Raw genomic sequence first — 25,382 nt, forward strand, 5'->3', positions numbered from 1 at the left:
GTCGCCAGCCGAATGCGCCGAGGGCTTCCGAAGCCGGGACGAAGGCCCGGGAGGGGCGCTGAGGGGCCAGGAGCCGAGCCGACGGGCACAGGGGGCGGGCCGCGCGGGCCTCTAGGCCGCAGCCACGGGCCTCGCGTAAGCGCTGGCCTGGCTTTCCCGAGCTCTGAGTTGGTAGCGGCGCGGCCAGGGCGGCCGCAGGTCGGCAGAGCCGGCCTGACAGGCAGGCCCTGTGAGACACTACTCTCGCCGGGACCTGCGCTACCCGCAGGCTGCGTTGTCTGTCCGCAGGTGGAAGCTGGCTCCGGCATGAGGGTGGGACACCACTGCCTGAGGAAAAATTCCTCACTGAAGACTTTTCACTTACGGGAGCGGGGCCTAAAGTGTTGCCTGACTAACTGTGCTTGGCGCTCAGGGAGAAACAGAGAGTCCAGGGAGGGGAAGGGGCTGACGCAAGGTCAACCCGCATCGAGTGAGGAGCAGGCCCGGATTTGAGGCTCCCAATACAGAGCCCTTTGGTGGAGGAACAGCTGCTCTGGGCACACGTGGGAAGCGGGGGCGGCGGGGAGGCGGGGGGGGGTCCTTGGGCCCAAAATAGCTGTGAAGCGACCGCAATAGCTGGTGTCGGGGGGCATGCAGGGAGCGCTCTTCCTTGTAGCTTCTCCGGTTTTTCCTTTGCAGTCTGCCTTCCGCGTGCTAAGTGGATCCCCTTTCATAACGCTTACCTCAACCCTCAGGCTTTAAGACCTTGATGGCATTCTGCTCTTTCAGTTGGGAAAAATCACGTATTTGAGTAAGGGAGAAAAACCTCTTCAGTAATCGAGACGTTCTGTAATTGCAAAGTGGTCCCGTTTGTATTTCCTTTCCCCTTAGATGCTTGTGTGGTCTTGGTCTAGTTTATAGTGAGGAAGGCTTCAAGGTCAGTGGTTTTTGCAAAAGGAGGCCTCGTGTTTATAGGGTAGATGTTACTTAAATGGAGGCTTCTCCTCAAGGCTGAGGTGATTTAACTTTTTTGGATGGGGGTAACTATGTTTCTGGTACAACTGGTAGTGCTTTTTGTAATTTGTATGATGTTTTGCTCTCTAGTCTTATTTGAGTCTAGCAACAGCCTTGTTGATAACAATAATAATAATAATAATTATTAACAGCAATAGTAATAATGTGGATACTCTGCTAATTATGTCAGTCACTATCCTTGGCCTTTTATATTTATTATTATTTGATCTTCACATTTTCTTCTGGCGTGGGTGGTTTTTCCCAATCCCCTTCTTCCTTCCTCTCCCCCTCTTCTTTCCACAGATGAGGAAACTGGGGGCTTTATTGATGTGTAATTTTTCTAAGGTCACTCACCTAACATGAAACTGAAATCTTAACCTCTGTGGACTGTCCCAGACTTACTCCTTTAACCACTGTGTTAGAAATCACCTTAGTTTGAGCTGAAGACACTGACTTGCCAAAGGTCACATAGGTGGAGAGTGGTAGATTTCCATTTTCCCAGGGCTGTAAAGTCTTCTGTCCTCCAGTATACATTTTAAAGGGCAGAGATGAAGTATACAAGGGTGACTTGAGTATACCAGGGTGAATCCAGAGTTCACAGTTGGTAGCTCATTACTGCTTTATAGCAGCTGACTGCAGACTTTTTTTTTTTTAATTGTAGTGGCTTTTGCCATACTTTTTTTTTTTAAGATTGAATATTTTTAAGAATAATTGGATTTCTAAAAATTGTTCTTGAGGACCAAAGAAAATGTCTTTGGTGCCCCGTAAGTCGCTTATAATTAATACTGTTTTGAACTATCCAATAGGAAAACTAGTCCCTTTCACATTGTTTAACATCAGGCTGTGTTAACCAGATACATGGGTCATATTCTTAAAACTAAAGCCAGAATTATGTAGCTTTTCTTATAGTTACTTGGAAAGAAGATTAGAAGATACTTTCTTTAGGAGTTCAAAGGCAATTAATATACACTGGCAGAATTAGGAAAAGGACTGCCCTTGACTTCAGCACTTCTGACTTTTGACCTCTGAACCTTGGGACAGCCTCTGCTTTTGTGTTTAAATACCTTAGTATCCCTAAACCACTATTGTCCCTTGAATTTATTTCATTAGCTGACAGATGAATGAGCTGATGCTTGGTGGTGCTTACCCACTAGCCCAAAGTTCAGCAACACTCAGCGTTGGCTGAGTGCTTGTTTGTGTGCTAACTGTCCTTAGGTAGGTAAGATTATTGTGAGCATAGTAGTAAACTGAAGGCCAGAGATTAACTTGCTCAGGGTTGTAGCTAGTAAAGTGTAGAGCTGGAATTTGAATGTGGCCATTCTCACTGGTCATGTATGGATGTGAGAGTTGGACTATAAAGAAAGCTGAGTGCTGAAGAATTGATGCTTTTGAACTGTGGTGTTAGAGAAGACTCTTGAGAGTCCCTTGGACTGCAAGCAGATCCAACCAGTCCATCCTAAAGGAGATCATTCCTGGGTGTTCATTGGAAGGACTGATGTTGAAGCTGAAACTTCAGTACTTTGGCCACCTGATGCGAAGAACTGACTCATTTGAAAAGACCGTGATGCTGGGAAAGATTGAGGGCAGGAGGAGAAGGGGACGATAGAGGATGATATGGTTGGATGGCATCACCGACTTGATGGACATGGGTTTGGGTGGACTCCGGGATTTGGTGATGGACAGGGAAGCCTGGCGTGCTGTGATTCATGGGGTCGCAAAGATTCGGACACGACTGAGCGACTGAACTGAACTGAATTCTCACTGGAGAGCTCAGCCCTTACTGAGATTGGATTCTGCAGCCTCACTGTCTTTTGTGCAGCATTATTTATATTACCAAGGTTTAGGATTTTACAACTATTAGAAACTTTGCCTATGACCTCAGCTTTTGCCAATGCTGTTGAGGGTAGAAGCAGACAGGGTGATTAATTGTGAAATTATGGTAGGTTGAAATTCTGTTTTTGATGTCTCCGTATGTAATAGCTAGTTGTTTAGTCAAATGTCTTTAGAGTGCGTCTCTTTACTCATAAATTGGTAAGTTTGGGTATTGCATTTTTGGTTTTTGAAAACCATCTTGAGTTTCTCAGAACGCCTACTTTATTGTTTTCTCCTTTCACTAAAATTATTCTCTTGTACTTTGTGGTTCTGAACAGATTTTGTATTCCCATGTGACTTGGTGAGCTCTAGTGCTTTCTTCTACCATTATTATTTTTAAATGTTTTTGGTAGTAAGTGTGTAGAGTTGGAAGTGATGGTCAGATATGGCACTTAATAAATTTTTATAGGATGCAGGAATTGTAAAATAAAAATAGAGAAGTTTCAAAGAAAAAATATCTCTGTAGTCTTTAGAATACACACACATATACTTTTATGGCACAAGATCCTTTCTAATCTTTGTTACTGACTTACGGTCTTTTTTTTTTTTTTTTGGTATACTTATTTTAAATTTTTATTGGAGTATAGTTGAGTTACAATGTTGTGTTTGTTTCAGGTGCACATCCCGGTGACTCAGTTACACATATATTCATTCTTTCTTAGACTCTTCTCATAGAATGTCACAGAATATTGTGCTACACAGTAGTCCTTATTGGTTACTGACTTGCAGTCTCGCTCTAGCCTGAATCATGTGTAACCTATTTCCTAGCTGTGTTTCCTGAATGATAATCACTTCTTTGGTGCTTTAGGACATTTCCCTTCCATGTGTGGCCAAACTCCAGGTAATTATTTTGCTATAGTTCGTTATTAAAACTTCCCAAGTCTTCACATGATTGTTCTATATATTCTGAACCTTCTGTTGGGCGGTGTTAGCTCAGTGAATCTTGTCCTGTTTTGCCCCAGGAGTGACAGGGTGTCTTGGTGAGTGAATATTATCTTTTCTTTCTGTAGAAAAGTCACTTGGCCCAACCTGTAGTCTTCTGTTCTGAAATCTTGACCTTTTAAAAAGCTCTTAGACTTTGAGATTCTAAAAACATTTTAAGCTTAGAAACACATGTTAATGCACAGAAAAGTCCTAGAAGAATGCAGAGTAGAGGGTGGTGGGTGCGTAGGGCAAGATGACGAGACTAATAATTCTTTTCTGTTATACCTATATGAATCACTTTTATTTTCACTATGACTGTATTATTTTTATTATTTAAAAATTAACTGAAAAGACTTTTAAAAGTCCAGTTTGATCATGGGAAGCCATCACTAATCATTGTTCCTTGAATATCCTGTTGTGGTCACTTTGTATGTATGTATCTCTTTCTCCCTCATTGTAAAAGGATAACTCTGAATACCGTGTGGGAAATAGGTCTAAAAGGGACAGATGCAGGATGGAAGGCCATCAGTTTTCAAGGCATTATTCGTTTTTAAGTTCAATCATTCATTTTTAAGTTCAACCTCACCACCCCCCATCTTGCACATTAGGTATTTAACAAAGGCTTGTTGATTAAAAGAATGTTTCACCTACAATTTTTGTTCTTCGTAAAAGCAAGACTTCTGTTCTCAAACATTTAGGGTTTTTAAGCAAAGGACATTGTAATTTGAAAGTGGAGCTGTCTTGTATTCGGTTTTTTTTCTAAATTTGGAGCAATATCTTGACTAGTCTCTGAAGCCCTTGTAGGAAGTGAGAACAGTGCAGGTGATTTCAGCTACTCTGGAATGTTTAAAAGCATTTGCAAGGACACCTAATTTAAAGACTTTCCTTTTTATTTGTGAGATTGATCCTTTTTCTATTGTCAGTATTCCTAAGTATGATTGGACTTAGGATTCTTAAGTCTTATGTTGGTCCCAGGGCCTCTCTACAGGGCCAGTAGACAGTAGGCCTGTCTGTGTCAGGGCCGACTGCTGTCTGTCTGCACCTGCAGGGAAGAGGAGCTTCTGTTGGCCGTATTACCCAGGAATGGGGCTAGCTCATTCGTTCAGCAGATTTTGATAGTCTCTTACCAGTGGTTTAACCCAGTGTTTCCCAGATTTCTATCATTCTTTTTTTTTTTTCTATCATTCTTTTATCCAATCTGATGATTTTAGCTATATTATGGTATCATCTGTACTATTATTTACTTAATATTTTTCTCTAAGTTGACTGTTAAATTTATTTAAAAATAATCTATATTATTGGGTTTACCTGGTGGCTCAGTGGTAAAGCATCCACCTGCCAGTTCTGGTGACACAGGTTTGATCCCTGGGTCAGGAAGATCCCCTGGAGAAGGAAATGGCAACCCACTCCAGTATTCTTGCCTGGAAAGTCCCGTGGACAGAGGAGCCTGACAGACTACAGTCCATGGGATCACAAAAGAGTTGGACACGACTTAGTGATAGGGCTTCCCTGATAGCTCAGTTGGTAAAGAATGCGCCTGCAATGCAGGAAACCCTGGTTCCATTCCTGGGTTGGAAAGATCCCCTGGAGAAGGGAAAGGCTACCCACTCCAGTTTCTGGCCTGAAGAATTCATGGACTATATAGTCCGTGGTGTTGGTGTTGCAAAGAGTTGGACATGACTGAGCGACTTTAATTTTACTTCACTTAGTAACTAAACAACAACAAATCTTTATTGTTACCGTTAGTGGAAAATCTGTCACTTGTCCTGAGAAAACAAACCATAAGAATAAGTACATACAATGAGAATAAAACAATGTTATTAAAGCCTTACATTTTTTTTTTGTTGAACCAGTGGCATGTAGGGTCTTAGTCCCCTAACCAGGAATTGAACCTGTGCCCCCTGCAGTGGAAGCCGAGTCTTAACCACTGGCCCACCAGGGAAGTCCCTTAACTAGTTTCTGATAGTTGTGAAACTCTCAATCTGAGACCTGTTACTTCTCTGTTTGAAAAAAATGGGGAGGGAGGCATTAGCAAATATTAAAGAAGTGACAGACTAATACAAAATTGAGACTATCTCCTTAATATAAAGGAAATATTAGAAGTCAACTTTCCCACTGTGTTATCTAGTACTGCCTGCAGAGATCACCTAAAAACAGAGTGGTTGGAGTGATAACTATGCTCTGAAGAACACTGCTTTAACTGACACATTATCATCTTATTTCCTGTGCCTGATTTGTGGATGGCTGACCGACCTACTCTTATTAAGGGAACCATACCAGTCCTCGTGGTCAAGCCACAATTACCCTTGAGTAAGCTTTTAAAAAGACTTGAAAAAATAGACTTAGGATATCATTTTTCTTGGCTTGTTTTCACCAAGTGCTACATAATTTATATTACAAAGTCAGTGATGTAAAATGGAAATAAACATTTCCCAAAGACTCAGCAATCAATTAATCAGTAGGCTTCTAGGAAGGGGCAGCCTGACAGCAGGCTGAATGTGGTGAGGTGTCTTAGTTAAAATTCTTTTGGGTGCAAGGAGCAGAAACTTTGATACAAGCTCAAGTAGAGGGAGGTTGTTTATAAACCATTGTGGGAGCCTCAGGCAAGAATGCAATGTTCTAGAGCCTGATGGAAATGGGACGGCTGTCAAGATCTGAAGCTTCTTTCTCAAATGCTTGTCTCTGCTGCTCTTATATGTTCGTGTCTATTCTTTTCTCTGCTAGGTTCTTCAAACCTTTTTGTTGTTTTTTAGTGTGCTTACGCATCACTTCACAGGGCCCAAATGTTGGCTGAAGATAGAGTAGGGAGAGGTTGTTTGCTTAATCAGCACTGCCCCCTATCCCCCCCATCTATTTTTTGATAAAGATAACTGACATTATTCTTTTATAAATGTTATAGGAATGAAGAGCCAAGAGATAACTCCCTTTTTCACTCCCTATTAACCAACTTGCATCTCCCAAGGCTCCTTCCAGATGGAAGTTCTGGACCTGCCCCTGATAATCTCAAACTGAAAATATTTATTGCTTTCCAAATGGAATTCTACATAGCTTTCTGACACTAGGTTTCAGCATTGCAGTTATAGACTACCAGGTTTATCCAGCTTGGGTCAAATGTCCACTCCATTGGGCTTCAGTTACGTTATCTAGACATGCTCATCCAATTCTGCCCCTTCATCAGAGTCTGTGGAAACCACTCCCAGAGAAGAGGGCAAGGGTACAGTATATATTAATATATAAAAGCCTTGTCAACAACAGAGAGGAAAAGTTAAGTGTCCTTCTAGTCCTGACCTCTGGTCTGATCCGTTTATGGGGAGATCCTCAGAGCTGGGGTTTCGTCAAAGATACCTACTCTTTGAGAAAGCTTCAAGATGTGGAACTTGGAGTCTTACAGGACTGAGTCAGACATAACTTAGAACTCACTCTGCATGAGACCACCACCAGGTTATTAGGATTTCATTTATTGAACTGAAACGTCTCTCAGATATTCTGTAAGGACAAATGGTGGCCTGTCGGCTGAACTAAGAATTTAAGAAAACTGGTATTAGGTATTCAGGCCAAGATTTTGTGTGCTTTTAGATTTCTGTGATTTTTGCTCTACCTGAGTTTTAAGTCTTTGATCTTTTTTAGATTGTGATTCCTCCAGAGTAAGTTTTCTTAATCATTGTACCTAGCATTATTGGTGCTCATTGGTATTAAGTGCATTGAAGCAAGACTAGAGATGAAACTCATGTGTTCATGTGGTTGTTTTTTTAAAGCTGTGGCAAAGTATTCATTGGAGAAAAATTGAAGCTGTCAGGTAAAATGATAGTGTGTTTCTGTTATTTGGCCTTGAGCCACCAGACCATAGATGATTTTGAGTTGTCTTTGCCTCCTGTCTCCCTGTTGCTAACTTGGGACCTTGAGGAGCAAAGAGGGACCAGTTGTAGTAGTAGATTGTGAACTAGCTTGTGTTCAGCCATCTTTCTGTATTCTGAATCAGCAGCTACCACCCTATTTCCCATTTTAACACTTCTTACTTTCCTTTTCTAGAAATGAATCTTTGCTTTTATTAGATAAATATTTTCCAAGTTAATCGACTTTATTTTTCTAGAGCGGTTTTTCCTATTCGCCCACACACCCCCCTCTTCTCCCGGCAGTTTCCCACGTTACTAACATTTGCACTGGTGTGGTGCGTTTGCTACAGTTGCTGAGCCAATGTAATATGTTATTGTTAACTCCCTAGCTTACTGATTTACATTAGAGTTCAGTCTGTATGTTGCACATTCTGTGGGTTTTGACAAATGAATAATTGACACATACCATCATTATAGCATCATATAGTTTCACTGCACTAAAAAATCCCCTGCTCTCCAGCTAGTCATCCTTCCCTCAGCTCCTGGCATCCACTGACTGTTCCACTGTACCTATAATTTTTGCGTTTCTCAGACTGTTATATGCTTGGAATCATATAGTATGTAGCTTTGTCATATTGCCTTCATTCTCTTGGCAGTGTGCATTGAAGAGTCCTCTGTTTTTTTCCTTTGACTTGCTAGCTCATTTGTTTTTATCACTGAATAATATTTCATTGTATGGATTGGATGTACCACAGTTTTTTATCCTTTTGCCTACCAAAGGATATTTTGGTTCCTTCCAAGTTGTGGCAATTATGTACAAAGCTGCTGTAAACATTTATGTGCAGATTTTTGTGTGAAAGTACGTTTTCATCTCATTTGGGTAGATAACAAGGAGCAGGATCATGTGGTTAGCGTATGTTTAATTTTTTAAGAAACAGCCTGTCTTCCAAGGTGGCAGTGCCATTTTTGCATTCCCACCAGCAGTGAATAAGAGTTGCTTTTGTTCCCTGTCCTCACCAGCATTTGGTCCATAGATTAATTTGAGTTGTTCCTGTTTTGTCTGTTCCCATGCTGATTTGGGACCTCGAGCCAAGAGGGACCTGGTGGTAGTAGTAGGTTGTAGACTGGTCCGCGTTTAGTCACCTTCTTATATATAGAATTAACATCTACCACTGTTGCTCATTTAACACACTTCTCATTTTCTTTTAGATCCTCTCATTTGGAAATTAATCTTTGCTTTTATTCTGCTTTTGAATAATAATTGATTGCTTTTCTTCCTTAACAAAATTTTATAGCAAGTCTCCATATTCCTTGTGTTTTGGAATGGGTTCCTAGGTTAGGGAACTTAGAAGTCCATTTTTCTCCAAAGTCAGTGCCAGTTTCTGTTTCAGTTAATGTATGTGAAAGAACTGTTTTTCGTACATCCTTGTCTACTCCTAATATTGCTGGATTTAATTTGCTGCCACTGTTACTATCTTTTTTTTTCCCCCAGCAAATTATTCTTAACTCTGTGGCATAGTAAGTACACATTAGACATTTTATTGAGGGAACGTGGTCCGTTTGGTAGATTTGAAGTTTGAGTATAATAAGCTGTTTTTTAGATATTTTAATTTTTGTGTGACTAAACCCTTTTGTTTCACATAGGTAAAAATATTAGTGTCATCTGTCATCTCTTGAATCTTCATTAAAGACTAGTATAACTGAATTATATTGCCTTTGGATGAGAAATGACTATAACAAAATATAAGATTGGGTTCTGGACCATCCTGGCTGTTTAGAGTTCATATCGCGCCGTGATATTTTTAAATACCAAATTAGAACACTTTCTGAAACATCTGATACTAGCCTATGCATTTTTCATATTTGTTGTTGAAGGCATATAATGACCCTAACTTCTGTTTTCATAGATTATCTTGATAATGGTAATAATAAAATGGCAATTCAGCAAGCTGATAAGTTGTTGAAAAAGCATAAAGATCTTCATTGTGCTAAGGTAAGTTCATTTGCCTTCGAGTTACTTATATTTGGTGGGTTATATATTGTAATCTTTAAAGGGAAAGGTGTTTCATTAATCTCTTTAGTGCCTGTGTTTTTCATAGTATTTCTTAGGCCATATATTTTCCTGATCCCTTAAATGCTATAAATAGTATTTGATTAAAAGCTCCCTGTTTTTTTCTTTGGGCATGACTTCTCTAATTTAATTATTCTATTTTCACAGGGCCCCTTTAAGGGGTGTTGTACATTTTTTTTGTTTTGCTTTGTGCATTCTTAATATGACTGAAATAGGAAAGAATCTTTATTTGCTGATATTTTTAGTAAAATAGTTGATTCACAACCTAGGCATATCTTAGAATTTACCTTGTGCTTTCAAATTGCCTTTCTTTGGTTCATATTTCCGTTTCTGTCCTTTAAAAGCAGTCTTGTCTTTTCTCTCAGGTGTTAAAGGCAATCGGTTTACAGAGAACTGGAAAGCAAGAGGAAGCTTTCATCTTGGCACAGGAGGTGGCCGCTCTTGAACCCACAGATGACAACTCGCTGCAGGCACTAACCATTCTTTACCGGGAGATGCACCGACGTACGTTTCTTTCTTTTCAGTGTTTTTAAAACTGTGCTTAATTTTTGGATATTTCTCGTTGACTTCTGTATTTGTCTAATTTACTTACCACTCATGATTTGATGGATGACAGCAGGTAAACTAATGCATTAATCATGGCCTGCAAAGGCTGTGGACAGAGTGGCTATTTTGCACATATTAGGATCCTTGAATTGGAATGAGGACTTGAATTTCATTTATGACATTTTTACCCGCTAAATGAAAGAGTTGCTTTTTCCCCACTTTAAAAAATGTATATTTTTGGCTGTACTGGGTCTCTGTTGCGTTTCGTTGGCCTTTCTCTCGTTGGGGTGAACGGGGACTACTCTCTGCTTGCAGCGCGCAGGCTCCCCTTGTGGTGGCTTCTCTTGTTGCAAAGCACGGGCTTCAGTAGGTGCAGGTCCTGGGCTCTAGAACACATGACCAACCATGGGGCATGTGGGCTTAGTTGTTGTGAGGCATGTGGGGTCTTCCCGGGTCAGGGATCAAACCTGGGTCTCCTGTATTGGCAGCTGGATTCTTTACCACTGAGCCACCAGGGAAGCCCCCTTTCCCACTTTTTATTATGGAAAATTTCAAACAGAAACAGAATAACATAATAAACTCCAGTGTGCCCGTTACTCACCTTCAGCAATTATTGACACATGGTCAGTTTTAATCTATACCCCTCTGCCTGCCAGATTATTTCTGATGGTATCCTAGGTAGTCTACAGTTTCATCTGTAGGTAAAGTTTTTCCTTGTTGATTTCTTAAATGTTTTGTTATGAGATACATATCTTTAATAATACATGTTATAGAACAGTATATTTTAGGTAACACACTAGAACATTTGATGTGAAGTAAATGAGCATTCATTACACCTAGCACCCAGCTTAGGAAATCGAGCATTATTAGTATAGGCATACCTTGCAGATATCATGGGTTTGGTTTCACATTAGAGTGAATATTGCAATAAAGTGAGTCACATGAAGTTTTTCCCCAGTTCTCTCAACCTATATGGAATTAAAGGGAGTTATGAGTCTTCTTCTGGGCTAGGCTTTGGCTTAAAGGAATATCGTGGCTGGTTGATTGTCTACCCAGATCTCTAAAACTTACTCCATGTCAGCAATAAGGCTGTTTGACTTTCTTATCATTTATGTGTTCACTGGAATAATACTTTTTTTAGGGAAGGGCTGCACCTCTTGGCTTGTGGGACCTGGTTCCCCATCCAGGGAATTCCCTGGAATAGTACTTTTAATTTCCTTCAAGAACTTTTCCTGTGCATTTACAACTTGGCTAACTGGCACAGGAGGCGTACCTTTCAGCCTGTCTTGGCTTTCTACATGCCTTCCTCACTAAGATTAATCATTTCTAGCTTTTGATTTAAAGGGCCAGTCATGTGACTCTTCCTTTCACTTGAGGCTGTTGTAGGGTTATTAACTGGCCTCATTTCGATATTGTGTCTCAAAGAATAGGGAGGCCTGAGGAGAGGGAGATAGACAGGAACAGCTAGATAATGGAGCAGTCAGAACACACAAACATTTGTTGATTAAGTTCAAGGTTTTATATGAGTATGATTTGTGGTGCTCTCAAACAATTCCAGTAGTAACTTCAATAAACCAGTGGTTGATTGTGCCTAGTTGTCCAGTAGTTAAGAATCTGTCTGCCAGTGCAGGGGTCACAGGTTTGATCCTTGGTCTGGGAAGATTCCACATGCTGTGGGCAACTAAGTTTGTGTGCCTTAGAGCTGGTGCTTTGCAATTGGAGAAAGCACCACAATGAGAAGCCCATGAACTGCAAATAGAGAGTAGCTCTTACTCACCACTATTAAAGAAAGCCCATGTTCAGCAACAAAGATCCTGCACAGCCAAATAAATTAATAGATTTAAAAAAAAAAAAGATCACTGGTCATAAATCACCATAACTTTATAATAATGAAAAAGTTTGAAAGATTGTAAGAATTAACGAAAATGTAACACGGTGACACAAAGGGAGCAAATGCTGTTGGAAAATGGTGCCAGTAGATTGGTTTAGACACAGGGTTGCCACAAACCCTCAATTTGTAAAACACACAGTATCTGCAAATCACAGTAAAGGGAAGTGCAATAAAAAAATGAGGCATGACTGCGATTAGAGGACTTCCTGTCTGTCCTTTGTCAATCTCATTTCCCCTTTAACTTTCTAAGAGGGATTTGCTATCCTGAATATTTTTTTTTCGTTCTCTTGCTTTTCTTTAAAAATATTTTCGCATTTGTTTTTCTAAGCAATACGTTGCTAGTTTTGCTTATTCTTGGACTTAATGTAAATGGCTTCATACTGTACAACTTCTGTAACTTGAACTTTTCATCTAATATCCAAGTGTTGTAGTTAATTGTAGTTAATTCATGTTCACTGCCACAGAATACTTTTTTGGGTGAGTACACTAGAATCTAGGAATGGAGGTGTTAGGTCATAGGGTGTAGGTTCAGCTTAAAGGTAAACATGATGTCAGCTTGCTTCTAAATTTACCCTCCCACTAGCAGTGTATAAGAGTTCTAGTTGCGTCACATCCTTGTCATTGGTATACTTAGACTTAAAAAAATTTTTGCCATCAAACCATTATGTTGTGCTCCTAAAAAAATAGTTTTTGTCAATTATTTCTCAGTAAAACTGGAAAAAAACCCAAATTTTTTGTGAACCTAGCAGGCAGAAAATGTTATTTTATAGTTCAGTTTTGTTTTTCATCATATAAACAATTAAAACTAAAGAATTGAGATATATCTGATTACTTAGGGGTTATGTGAATTTAGTGCTATGGATTCTCTCTTAGCATTAAAAAAAAATTATCCTACAAGTATTGGTTGAATGTTTTTCTATGACAAGTAGTGTACTAGAGTCATAGAGGAAAGGTATTCTTTCTGCTCTCATGTTACTCATAGTCTATAAGGAGAAATAGATCAATAGATAGTATATTGCATTATATATTAATACACTGTATAAGAAAGTTACTTAAAAGATTTAAAAGTGGCAGATGGAAGCAGTGATCAAACAGGTGGAGAAGAGATGGTGTCAGGAAAGGATTACATTTGAACTTGCATAGTTTCTGGCAGTGTGCATGGATGTGCGTGTGCTACGTCTTGTCCGACTCTTTATGACCCCATTAACTATAGCCCGCCGGGCTCCTCTGTCCATGGAATTTTCCAGGCAACAGTACTGGAGCGGGTTGCCATTCCCTTCTCCAGGGGATCTTCCCTACCCAGGGATCGAACACACATCTCCTGCCTTGGCAAGTGGATTCTTTACTGCTGTGCCCCCTGGGAAGCCCTGTTCCTGGCAAGAGGGGATTACATTTGAACTGGGTCTTAGCTGATGTTCTCTCAGTAGAAAAGAGAGGAAAGGGGAATCCAGGCAGAGGAAACAATGTGAAGTCATGGAGATATGATACAGGACAGGGAATCTCGTGGAACTACAAATATTTCGATGTAGCTGGAGCATAAAGTGTCAGGCGGAAGGAATTTGGAAGAAGACAGAAAGGCTCGATAGATCCTGGAGAGTCTTATATGTTGCCAGTGTCATCGGGGGGCTGACCTAGTCCATTCTTTACTGAAAAACACCTAAGCAAGGGAAGAGTAATGATCAAGTGAGGCAAAGCAGATATATATTCTTCCTTAATGATAGGAGACATCTGTTTTCTCCAAATAGGAAAAAAAACTTGCTGCTAAGATTTGTTACACGTCAGTAATTAAAATCCTGTTTCTCTTTGTCTTAGCGGAGTTAGTCACAAAACTTTATGAGGCAGCTGTGAAGAAAGTTCCCAATAGTGAGGAATATCACTCTCACCTCTTCATGGCCTATGCCAGAGTGGGCGAATACAAGAAAATGCAACAGGTAACTTGATGCCCACATCTCCTGGGCTGTGGGATTTTCTCTGAAAGCCTTTTTACTGTGGTTTAACTGCAGTTGTGTGTGTGTGTGTCTGTACATGTATGCTTGCGTACATGTATAGGAGTCAATGTATGTATTTGTGTGTGTGGATCAACCTGGTATTTTTGTGTGTGTTTTAAAGATGAACAACTATTCAGATTCTTTAATTGATTTATTTGGGAAACGTGATTGTTCTTTTGTGGCCTAAGGTATGTTTTGTTTGGTTTTAGTAAGAACAATCTAAAGGACAATCTTTAGATTGTCCCACTGCATCAGATCACTGGTATATTTTCAGAAAATGGGCGGAAATCCCAGAGCAATAACTGAACAGACTAGAAAGATTAGCTTTAACAGTTTACATCTATTTTGTAAATTCAACCGTTTATATAGCCTAAGATTTTTTTTTTTTAATAGCCTGCTAAGATTTTTAAATCCACAGAGGGGGAAAAAATATCTGTTGCTTGGGATGCTTTTTTTTTTTTCCCTTTGGATGCAGCTTCTCCTTCTTTGCTAGTTAGCACATTTTTCGTGTTCCTTGTATACCCGTGAAGGTGCCTCATTTGGATACATTGGGGCTGATACTTAAGTAAAACTGGCATCCCGGAGAAATGAAATTTGCCCAGTTAAGCTCATAAAGGGTTATGATGTCTAGCTAGAATTTTTTAAAGAAATGCTTTGTGGCTATAATATGTTCTAAAAGCAGATATTTCCTACTTGGGTTTTTATTTGGTCTTATTTACTTGAAATATCAGGCTTTCCCAAGTGGCTCGGTGGTAAAGAACCTGCCTGCCAATGCAGAATCTCCTGCAGGAGACACTGGTTTGATCCCTGGTCAGGAAGATCTTCTGGAGAAGGAAATGGAAACCCACTCTAGTATTCTTGCCTGGAGAATCCCATGGACAGAGGAGCCTGGTGGGCTATAGTCCATGGGGTCGCAAAAGAGTTGGACACAACCTGAGTGACTAACATTTTCACTTGAAGTATCAAACTGTAACACTAGATAAACCAGGGAAGGTGAAAGATACTGTATTAAGATAAATCCTTTAAAATCAATCTTTGTATTCACCTTGGCAAGTTTTTAAACTGGAAGAATTTTGGGGGGCCCAAATATAATTATTTGAAGAAATTTTATCATTATTTTTATTTATTGTTGGAGTATATTCTCAGGAAAAGTATTCAGAAATTATAATTTTTCTTCTGTTGTAAAATGGGTATGTTTTTTAAAATTGGTAACACATATACATATAAATCTGTAGTATCGTTTTTACATCTAGGAGTATGTTTTAAGTAAAGCATATTAAATATACATTAATATGGACACAGGTAAAGAAATTACAGTTCACCTATATGGTGGAAAAACTACAACACCTCGTTCTCACTCCCTGCACCCATCCGTGGTACTATGTGTCTTTATTTGTTCACATAGAAAGATATTCCCAGTAGTGATTGAAGAGAGCAGATTGTAAAATGGCCTTCTCCCACTCCTCTCCCATCCACCTCTCCTTAATAAAAGATATCATTAGATGTATGTACTGAAATATTGCCAGGATATAGGGCTGTGGATACTTTCCAACTTACTTTCTATTCTTTCTTTTTTTAAAAAACTTTTGCTAATTTTATGATCCCACAAAATAAATTTTTGAAATATATATTTTATAAAATATAAACACATAAAATAGCAAAAAGTAGAAGGTCATGCAATGGCAATATTAAGGTAAATTTTGAGAAAAGGAAAAAATAATCTGCCACTTGATCAGATTTTATTTTTGTACGGTTTAACTTTATTTGTTGCCAGAGATATGTATAATTTTTCAGCTTGCTTTTTGGAGACTGTTGCTTTGACTTGGCTTAGTATACAGTTTCTCAATGTTTTAACCATAGCTTGCTTTTGCATTGTCTTAGTCTAATGTATTGGAAGAATGGAGTCCTCTAGTGTTAAATGTCTTAGAACAGAATTTCTTAGTTCTTATTCTACCTTTGTTGCTGCTCAAGGTAGTCACAGTTCTTAGCTCATATGTATGCTTATTTTGAAATGGGTATGTCTGTCTGGGGTAATAGGTATTTTATAAATTACATGCTATGTTTCATAAGAGTAAGGGCTTTTGTTCACTACTGAATCCTCAGTTCCTAGGATAACATATGCATGATAAATATTTGTTAAATAATGAGCGATTTGCATAAACTGGTTTAGGTAAGAGGGAGGGAAGCCAGGGAATCAGAAAGTTTAAGGATTTCTGCCCCACAGATATCTCCAGCAGGTAATATTTAAAGCCACCTTGAATAAAGAGTTGCTAGTTCTTCATATGATAGATGACTAGACTTTCCTTTTTCTGTTAGTGACATTCCTCTTCTCTGAGTCACCAATTTGTGGCCACGTTTTTCCAACTTCTCTGTGGTTGGAAATTCTCTGTAGCAACAGAATGTTAGCACCTCTAAGACAGTAGGGTATAGGCATGAAATTTTTCTTTTATGTTAGAAATTCATATTAATATTCATTTTTATTTCTGTATGTTATTATAAAATGTTTTCTTTACTCAGAAATTATCGAAAAAAAATTTTTTTAATGCTTTCCACTTCATTTCTCCAGTTAGTTATTAGAAATAGGGACCTCAAGCAGTCCTGGACTCCCCTCCTTATCCTCTCTGTCCGTTTTGTCTCTAGTCATTTTTTAAATTTGTTGATGTGTAGTGAGTTGCTTTGCAGTATTGTGTCAGTGCCTACTGAACGGCAGAGTGAGTCGGCCGCACGTGCCTGTATGTTCCCTCCCGTTTGGCGTCTCACCATTCACACCATCTTGATTCTGCCCCCAAGGTGTTTTTGAGGTCTCTCTCTCTCTTTTTAGACTTCCCTGGCAGCTCAGATGGTAAAGCGTCTGCCTATAGTGCAGGAGACCCGGGTTCAGTCCCTGGACTGGGAAGACCCTCTGGAGAAGGCAATGGCAACCCACTCCAGTACCCTTGCCTGGAAAATCCCATGGACGGAGGAGCCTGGTAGGCTACAGTCCATGGGGTTGAAGAGAGTCAGACAGGACTGAGCGACTTCACTTTCACTTTCACTTTCTCTCTCTCTCTCTTTTTTTGGCCACAGGGCTTGTAGGATCTTATTTCCCAATCAGGGATGCCCCCAGCAGTAAGAGCATGGAGTCCTGACCACTGGGCAGTCAGAGAATTCCCTGTTTCATATACTTGTTCTTGGTTTAGTTCTTCATTGCCTCCCCTATTTTTTCTCCCTATTTTCTTTCTTCACAGTACTGGTAAAACACTCTTTCTGGAAGAGTATAGATTTATACATTGTCACCGTCTTACTCTGCATAGCCTCCTTTTTGAATGCCTTAATAACAAAGGTACCTCTGTCTACCTCTTAGCCCTTTTCCCTTCTACTGTTCTTAATTTTTTGCTTCAGCTGGATGTCCTACTTGTTCTTGTCAGCATGTCTTTTCTTTAATGTTTTTGTTTAGTTATTAATTTTGCTTCTACTAAGAATTGATTCACTCATCCATTCACTCCAAATGATTATATATATTTTTACCCTCACATCTTTGCTTTTAGACATTGTGTTTGACCTTCAAGTTCCATCTGAAAGACTGCTACTTTGGAGAAGGCTCGTCCCTACTTTTCCTTAAAAAATAAAAAGGAATAAACAGACTTATTAACCTTGCTTTCCTTGAAAACATCCTATTGTTTAGTCACCAAGTCGTGTCCAACGCTTAGAAAATTCCATGAACTGTAGCCTGCCAGGCTCCTCTGTCCATGGGATTTCCCAGGAAAGAATACTGCAGTGGGGTGCCATTTCTTCCTCCAGGGTATGTTCCTGACCCAGGGGCGAAGTCTCCTGCATAGCAGGTGAATTCTTTTACTGCTTAACCACCTAGCAAGCCCCTGGAAACACCCTAGCATGATGTTTCTGTATAGGATGTTTTTTTGGTTTGTGATTGTTTTTTTCGGTGGCTTGTGGGATCTTATTAGTTCCCTGACCAGGGATCAAACCCAGCCCCCAAGAGTGAAGTACTGAGTCCTAACCACTGGACTGCCAGGGAATTCCCCATATAGGATGGTTTATTTTTATTGCCAAGAAAATTTTTAGTAGTCTGAATATTTGTCTTTTTCCCTAGCTTTTAAGTGCCTTGGGGATCAGGACTCAATCTTTGTATTCTTGGCAGGAATAGACATTTCCTTTCACTTAATGTAATAGGGGCTTCATGTATTTTTTTCAATAGTAACTGTGATAATTAGCTGACAGAGTTCTTAGCATTGGTTATTAATTGGGCAATTATGGACAGATTCTCAGTTTTACATGAGTAGATTTTTGCTCCTTTATGCCATGTTTCTGCTTTTAAGTATTTGAGTATTGTACAATGAAAGGGTTCAATTCTAATTAATGGTATCTTGAAAGAATTCGAATATTTTCCTGACCTAAGAATTATTTTTTGAATAATGTCAGAGTAATTTTGTCTAACTTTGAAGTTTAAATATGCTGTATTTTTTAAAATTTTACTGTAATTGATTAGTGCAGTGGCTTCAGTGAAGTTTGTTTATTGATATATAGTCATAAGCCACATTTGTTTTTGCTTGGTTGTCTACCAGAACTATATTAGAATGCAGTATTGTCTAGGAACACTGGGCTTCAATTTGAGAAAATGTGATTTAAAAGGTGAAATACCATTCCTGATCTTGTAAAAATTCACTGTTTTGATCACCTCTCTTGTTAGCCTATAGATCATATCCATCAAGTTACTAGGCACTTAGAGTAACTGGCATATGTAAGCATGTGGTTATTTTCCTTGGAAACTTCTTGCCACATATCATTAACTGCTCTCTGATGTTTTCTAAACAAAATATTTATGGCTTTCTGTCTTTCAGGCTGGCATGGCTCTATATAAGATTGTCCCCAAAAACCCTTACTACTTTTGGTCTGTGATGAGCTTAATTATGCAAGTGAGTATGGCATTCAGAATGGGATTGAGATTTGCTTTTATTTTTGTGTACAGTAATTGTCCTTAATGTGTCCTCTGAACATCTTGGGTAATGTATTGCAGCATGTGTCAAACAGAGACTTGATACACTGTCAGCTGATATTTTTTTAGCTGGGGAGTTTTGGTATTCTTTATGAGTTGATATATTGGTTTATTTGTGTGTAATACAGAGTGTATTTCCCCTTAATCTTAGATCTATTACTAGGTTGCTTAATCAAGTATGAGCCTGGAAATGTTTGATACTGTTGGGTAGTCAACAGATCATTGAACTGGGTGACCTGTTTTGTCACTTCTTTCTGAGCCTCAGTCACTCTTCTGCAGAGTGGAGATGCTTATGTCCCAGAGCCACTGTGAGGACCAGAATGAGACCCTGTGTATGAGAGGATGGGAGGAAGGTGTTAAAATGTAGCAATTTAGAACAGAGAGGCTCAAAAAAAAAAAAAGAACAGAGAGGCTCAGACTAGTCTACTTTTCAAATACTGAAAATCAAATATTTTCAAATAAAGACATGGGCTTTACCCCATGTCTTGAGCTGTTGGGAAATCTTTTTAACCTTAGTTTATCTGTAAAATAAGCATAATAACTACTCTGAAAGATTATTTACAGGAGGCAGATGAGCTCGGAGCAGAATCTTTGGCAATGTTGAAATGATTAATATCATGCAGCGATTTTAATGATCAGTCTGAGGCAACTGTAGCTGTTAAGTAAGCCATGCTATAAATAGAAGAAATTGGCATTTCCTTTATAATATGTGAACATCCCAGGAAGACATCGCAAAAGCTTTTCTCTTCAAATGCTTGGTACCATTTATCTATAATAAACAGTATAAACGTAACCTCTCAATATATTTCGAGAAAAATGTTTGAATGACCTATTTAAAAGTTGGGTCATATTGTAGAAATGGTTTCAAGAATGTGTAAGATAATAAATCTTTAGTAAAGAAATCTCTTGTAAAGCAAACCATCTCTAGTGTATCTTCTTTTAAATTCAAATTAGGTCTGATATTTGACATAGTGGTTTGTTAATTATGGGCCAGAGTCACAATAATAGTCTGCCCTGGCGATAATATAAATAGTGCAAACAGGGAAGAAATTAGAATGAAACATGTATCTTTTCTCCTCCAGTCTATATCAGCCCAAGATGAAAACCTCTCAAAGACAATGTTTCTGCCCCTTGCTGAGAGAATGGTAGAAAAAATGGTGAAAGAGGACAAGATAGAGGCAGAGGCTGAAGTGAGTAATTTAAACCCCGATTCTGTATTTGCATGGTTTTGATATTGTTACAACATTACAAATTGTTGCTTTTGTACCTTTAGAGAACTAGTTCCTCACTCTTATCTTTTGTGTAAATGTGAAACTGTGTAATTCCCCAGCCTAGGTGTAGTGAATGAAGGAGCTGTTGTTTCTTGCATGCTTCCAAGTGTTCTCTGTTGAGATAAACACAGATAGGGGAGATAGTGTTGCCTGATTCTCACTGTTAATTTCATCTTATTTGAAGATAGTGTTCTTTTCTATTAGCTTTTTAAAAAAATATGACATATCTCTTTATTATTGAAAAGTTTCAGTGGTTACACTTTTTGTTTGTTTTTTCTATAAGGTTGAACTTTATTATATGATCCTGGAACGTTTGGGGAAGTACCAAGAAGCCTTGGATGTTATCAGAGGAAAATTAGGAGGTAATTGAGGGCCTGTTTCTTTACATACTTACCCATCTATATTATCAAACTTTTTGTTTTTCAGTTAGATAAAACATACCTTACCAGTTTTTTATTTAGCCATGAGGGAGCTTAATTATTTTTTCAATTGTTTAAAAATCATTAATGTTTTCTTCTTCTCTGAGCTGCTTTTCCTTAGTCTTTCCCTATTTCTAAAAATTTGATTAATCTTCTTATTGATTTGCAAGAGCACTTTAGATGTTAAAGAAGTTAGAGTTCTTTTCTGTTGTGAAAATACTTTTTTCCTTTTTGTTGGAAAATCTGTATGAACTTCATAGATGATGTTAACTATTTCTCTATTTTTAGACATTTATAACAAACCATTTGTTTCCTAAATATTTACACATCTTTGGTTTTCTTAGGAGAGATTCATGGGAATGCAGTTATTGTTTTGACAACTCTGGTTTTTCATTGTGACTTTATGGTCAGTTTCTTTTATGGCCTCATAACTCTCATTTGGTCCAGCCATGAAAAAGATGTTGTTTCATACAAGTAATGTATATCCTTTACTAAAACCATAACAGTAACTGATAGTTTTAACTGTTTTAATTGTATCAAATGTAGGAAGAGTTTTGTTTTTATTTTTAATGTTACTTTCTAACTTTGGCCTCCTTGCAGGTGAATAGAAGTCAACTTTGTGTTTTTATTCAATTAGGTTGTAGTTCTATGGATAGTTAAAATTTAAATTCTCTATAGAAAATTCATAATGTAATTGTTGGCATCCTTAATCTGCTTAATCTGCTAAACTGTTTTAAAAGAACAGGGCAGATATAATTTGGTCAGAAATTTTATCCTGTTTTTTTTGTTCCCAGAAGAGTTTGATTCATTTCTTTTCTTTTAATCTTCCTCGTAACATCTCCCCTTTCTCATCTCGTTCAAGTCCAAGCTTATTCAATGTTTTGAAAGTGTGTGATGGTCAGTCTATGGTCTAAATATACAAGTCCTCAGATACTCTTGGGATTTTATATGTATCCCATATACTAGATCTTCAACTCAATATGTTCTGGATCCTTTTATAGGAAAACAGGATTTAAAAGTTTATATCAGAAATATACTATTTTTCTTTTCAGGAAAATAACCTTTAGTGAGATAGAAGTTTGTATCTAATGGTGGTCCCATTTTCTGAGAGACTGAATAAGAACATGTGACAGTTTCCTTCTTGTATTTGGACTTTGTTCTGATTTCTGAGTGAAAATGAAACCAGCTTTCTAACTTTTATTACTTTTAATTGTAGAGAAGTTGACAAGTGAGATTCAGAGTCGGGAAAATAAATGCATGGCTATGTATAAGAAACTGAGCAGGTGGCCAGAGTGTAACGCCCTTTCGCGGCGCCTCTTACTGAAAAAGTAAGTAGATGCTTCTTGGACTATGAGAGTAGAGCAGGGCTTTTTGATTTTTTTTGGACTATATCTTTTGAGATTTCTGGGCATAAAGTGAAGTCCTTTAGTTGTGTGTCCTGGATACTTTTTAAAAGTTTTTGATGAGCCTTCATCTTACAGTAAAGGGGTATAGTGAAACTTTTGCCAACAGGATGCTGAGTATTCAGAATGAATGCTGAAATTTCATTAATTTGTCAAACTAAGTATTGGTCTCCCCCCAGCCCACCTAGGAAGCACTAATGTGGTGGATTTTCTATAAAGAATATTAGTTTTTTAGACCTGGTCATTTTATTGAAGGAAAGAATAGCTTCTTAGAAGTGTTTGACCTTGAAAATACCTTTGGAGTTGCTGCCCTTTTAGGGCTGTAGAAGAAACCCAGAGGGAAGATTGGATTTCTCCTAATGAAGACTAAAATATCACTTAGAAAATAAGTTGAGTATCATGGTTCCTCAGGCAGATTTGTCACAACTTGGGTTTAATCCTGTGTGCACCATTCAATCTGATTTTAGCTCAGATGACTGGCAGTTCTATCTGACTTATTTCGATTCTGTCTTTCGACTGATTGAAGAGGCCTGGACTCCTCCTGCTGAAGGTGAACAGTAAGTTGTCTTCTTTCCTGTATTACAGCACTTTTTAATATGTTGTAGCAAAAAGATTTCCTTATAAGCCTAATTGAATTCTCTGTCTCAATAATGTATCCCTTTCAAAGAAAGATTTTTTTTTTTTCCATTTAAAAATTTTAAAATAAACACATGTCCATTGTAAAAATCCTAAATTAGCACAGAAACTATGGTGTGAAAAATGTTAGTTCCTAGTTACCCTATCATCCCAAGATGGTTTTTCTCCCAGTTTTATTGAGATACGATTGACAGAAGTTACTCTTGATAATAGTTTGATATCTTCCAGATTTATTTGAAAAAGACTTTGGTGTCTTTTCTTCCAAATTTATTTGTATTATGCATATACTAACATAACTATTCTTATTTAACATAAAAATGAAATTGTTTTAGATGTAATGATTTACAGCTTGGTATTCTCCCACCTTAAAATGTATCTTGGGCGTCTTTTCCATATATAATAAACACAGATTTGATTAATTCTTTTTAGTGACTTAAGAGAACTCCATTTTAGAAATGTATAAAATTCATTTAATCTGTCTTCTGTTGATGGATACTTGTATTGTTGCTGATTGCTGTTTTGCGGGCTACTACAGACAGTATTCATAAATAGGATCTTTTAAAAAAGTGAATAAGGAAATAAGATTCATGATAACCAATTATGAACTGATGCTTACTTTATAATGTTAGCTACGTCTCTAATTTTTTTCAGCCTCATTTTCTTAGCACTAAAATTTACTTATATTTTTAATTAGGTAATATTTCATATATGCAAAATATATAAATAATGTTTTTTTAAGAAAACATAGAGGTGGTTAGTCTCTGTAATAATCAGATGCCAGAACTGGGAGGAATCATGTGTCATATTAACCGTCAGAGTATGCTCATGGCTTTTATTCTCATTTGTATTGTTTTATTGTTATCAGACACTTTTTGTTATTTTTAATTTGTTTCTTGAAATCAGTTTGGCTTGACTTGTAAGTTTTGGCACAAAACAACAGAGGCACAAAATACCTTTTTCATGTGTTTATACCCAGCTCTTTAGAAGGAGAAGTACATTATTCTGCAGAAGAAGCTGTGAGGTTTATAGAAGATCGGATAACAGAAGAATCTAAAAATTCTCGCCATCTCCGAGGACCACATCTAGCTAAACTGGAGCTGATTAGACGTTTACGACGTCAAGGTTTTAATGATGAGTACAAACTGGGTAAGAAGCTGTAATAATATTTGGGAACCATGGAGAAGGGATAGGGACACACTCAGTACCCAAAGGCAGTATCTGTTCTCTGAGGCCTACAGTGATAAAGTTGTGTTTTGCGAAGCAAATGTCTTCATAACCTGAAAAGACTTACTGATGAATGGATCACTAATAAAATTAGGCCTCAGTCACACATGCAACTTGGCTTAACTTTAACATTTCTCTCTATGCCATCAGAATCTTTGTCAGGCATTCTTTTGCTGACCTAACAATAATATCAAAATCAATTTCAAAGTAAAATAGCCAGTTCTGTAAAAGTTCCAGGATTTCAATAAATGAATGAATGAATTTCTTGAAAATCTGATCTAAGCACTCACAAAACTATCGACAAAATAACTTCTGGCCAAGTTAGAGCAGTAAACAGTTGAGGAGAAAATTTATAAGGATAATGACAAGATGGGAGAAAAGAATGATTTGGATAGTAGAGCATTAAGAGAGACCTTCAGGAAATTTGCTGAAGCGCTTAGATGTTTTTGTAAAATGGTTCTTGTTGAGTTTACTGCGCAAGAAGTGAATGTGGTCATATTGTACTAGTTCACAGTTTGATGGGGAAAAAGCACTACTCCCAGCCCAAATCAGCTCATATTAAGAATTAGAATTAGCTTTAGTTTTAATTATACCCTAAATTTTTTTAGGTTTAGGATCATGAACTTTAAAAACATTTTCAGTTTCTTTTTTTTTTTTTAAGATAAAGCTCCAAAGAACCTTTCCCATTCCCCCCGGCCCCCCACCTCATTCATCATTATAGAAATTTGGTTCTCATTAAAACTTGATTAACTTTAAGAGGGTTTTTTTAGGGACCAGTTGTCTTCAGATGATGAGCACTTCTCAATACCTAAAACCTATCCTAGAACATCTCTGTCCCTTCTAATCATGTAATTAGTGTTCTCTGCAGTTTATTCTAAGATTAACTGGCTATCTCTGTCATTCTGTATGTCGATTATTCACAGCCAGTTTTGAATTCCATGTTGACTTCTTTCTTTGCATCTGCCTCAGTCACTTTAGTTTGTGTTTATTCCTGAATTGCAAATGAAAATTTTTCACTTGACTTTCAGCAAAATATTGTTAAAATATATTTCAAAGAATTTTTTTTTTTTTCAGATTTCCCTGGTGGTCCAGTGGTTAGGACTCTGCTTCCACTGCAGGGGACCTGGGTTTAATCCCAAGTTGAGGAAGTAGGATGCCACAAACTTCATGGTGCAGCCAAAAAAAAAAATTACTTTCTTTCCAAAGCTGGAAAGAAAACTATTTGGATCTGCTTTCACACTTGCTATTATATTCATCCCCTGTCTTCCTCTTCCCTCTCACCCACCTGAATCTTACAAATTGGATTTGTCTAATCTCC

At 38.0% G+C, this 25,382-nt stretch overlaps 1 protein-coding gene across 3 annotated transcripts in view; it reads left to right on the top strand.

The window, feature by feature from the left end:
- The window catches only part of NAA25 (N-alpha-acetyltransferase 25, NatB auxiliary subunit), a 64,082-nt gene that overhangs the window by 131 nt on the left and 38,569 nt on the right, over window positions 1–25,382 (top strand). The window contains exons 2-10 of one of the 3 annotated variants that reach the window (XM_020904202.2): window positions 9,530–9,615; window positions 10,059–10,197; window positions 13,943–14,061; window positions 18,957–19,031; window positions 20,194–20,301; window positions 20,666–20,744; window positions 22,018–22,129; window positions 22,672–22,761; window positions 23,817–23,986. In XM_020904202.2, coding sequence (XP_020759861.2) covers window positions 9,530–9,615; window positions 10,059–10,197; window positions 13,943–14,061; window positions 18,957–19,031; window positions 20,194–20,301; window positions 20,666–20,744; window positions 22,018–22,129; window positions 22,672–22,761; window positions 23,817–23,986 — 978 coding nt within the window. Of the gene's footprint in view, window positions 1–9,529; window positions 9,616–10,058; window positions 10,198–13,942; window positions 14,062–17,261; window positions 17,940–18,956; window positions 19,032–20,193; window positions 20,302–20,665; window positions 20,745–22,017; window positions 22,130–22,671; window positions 22,762–23,816; window positions 23,987–25,382 lie in introns of those variants that run through there. The other 2 variants (XM_070475364.1, XM_070475365.1) reach the window with 2 other exon arrangements.

The sequence above is a fragment of the Odocoileus virginianus genome, chromosome 12, assembly GCF_023699985.2.
Source record: "Odocoileus virginianus isolate 20LAN1187 ecotype Illinois chromosome 12, Ovbor_1.2, whole genome shotgun sequence".
NCBI classification, from domain to species: domain Eukaryota; kingdom Metazoa; phylum Chordata; class Mammalia; order Artiodactyla; family Cervidae; genus Odocoileus; species Odocoileus virginianus.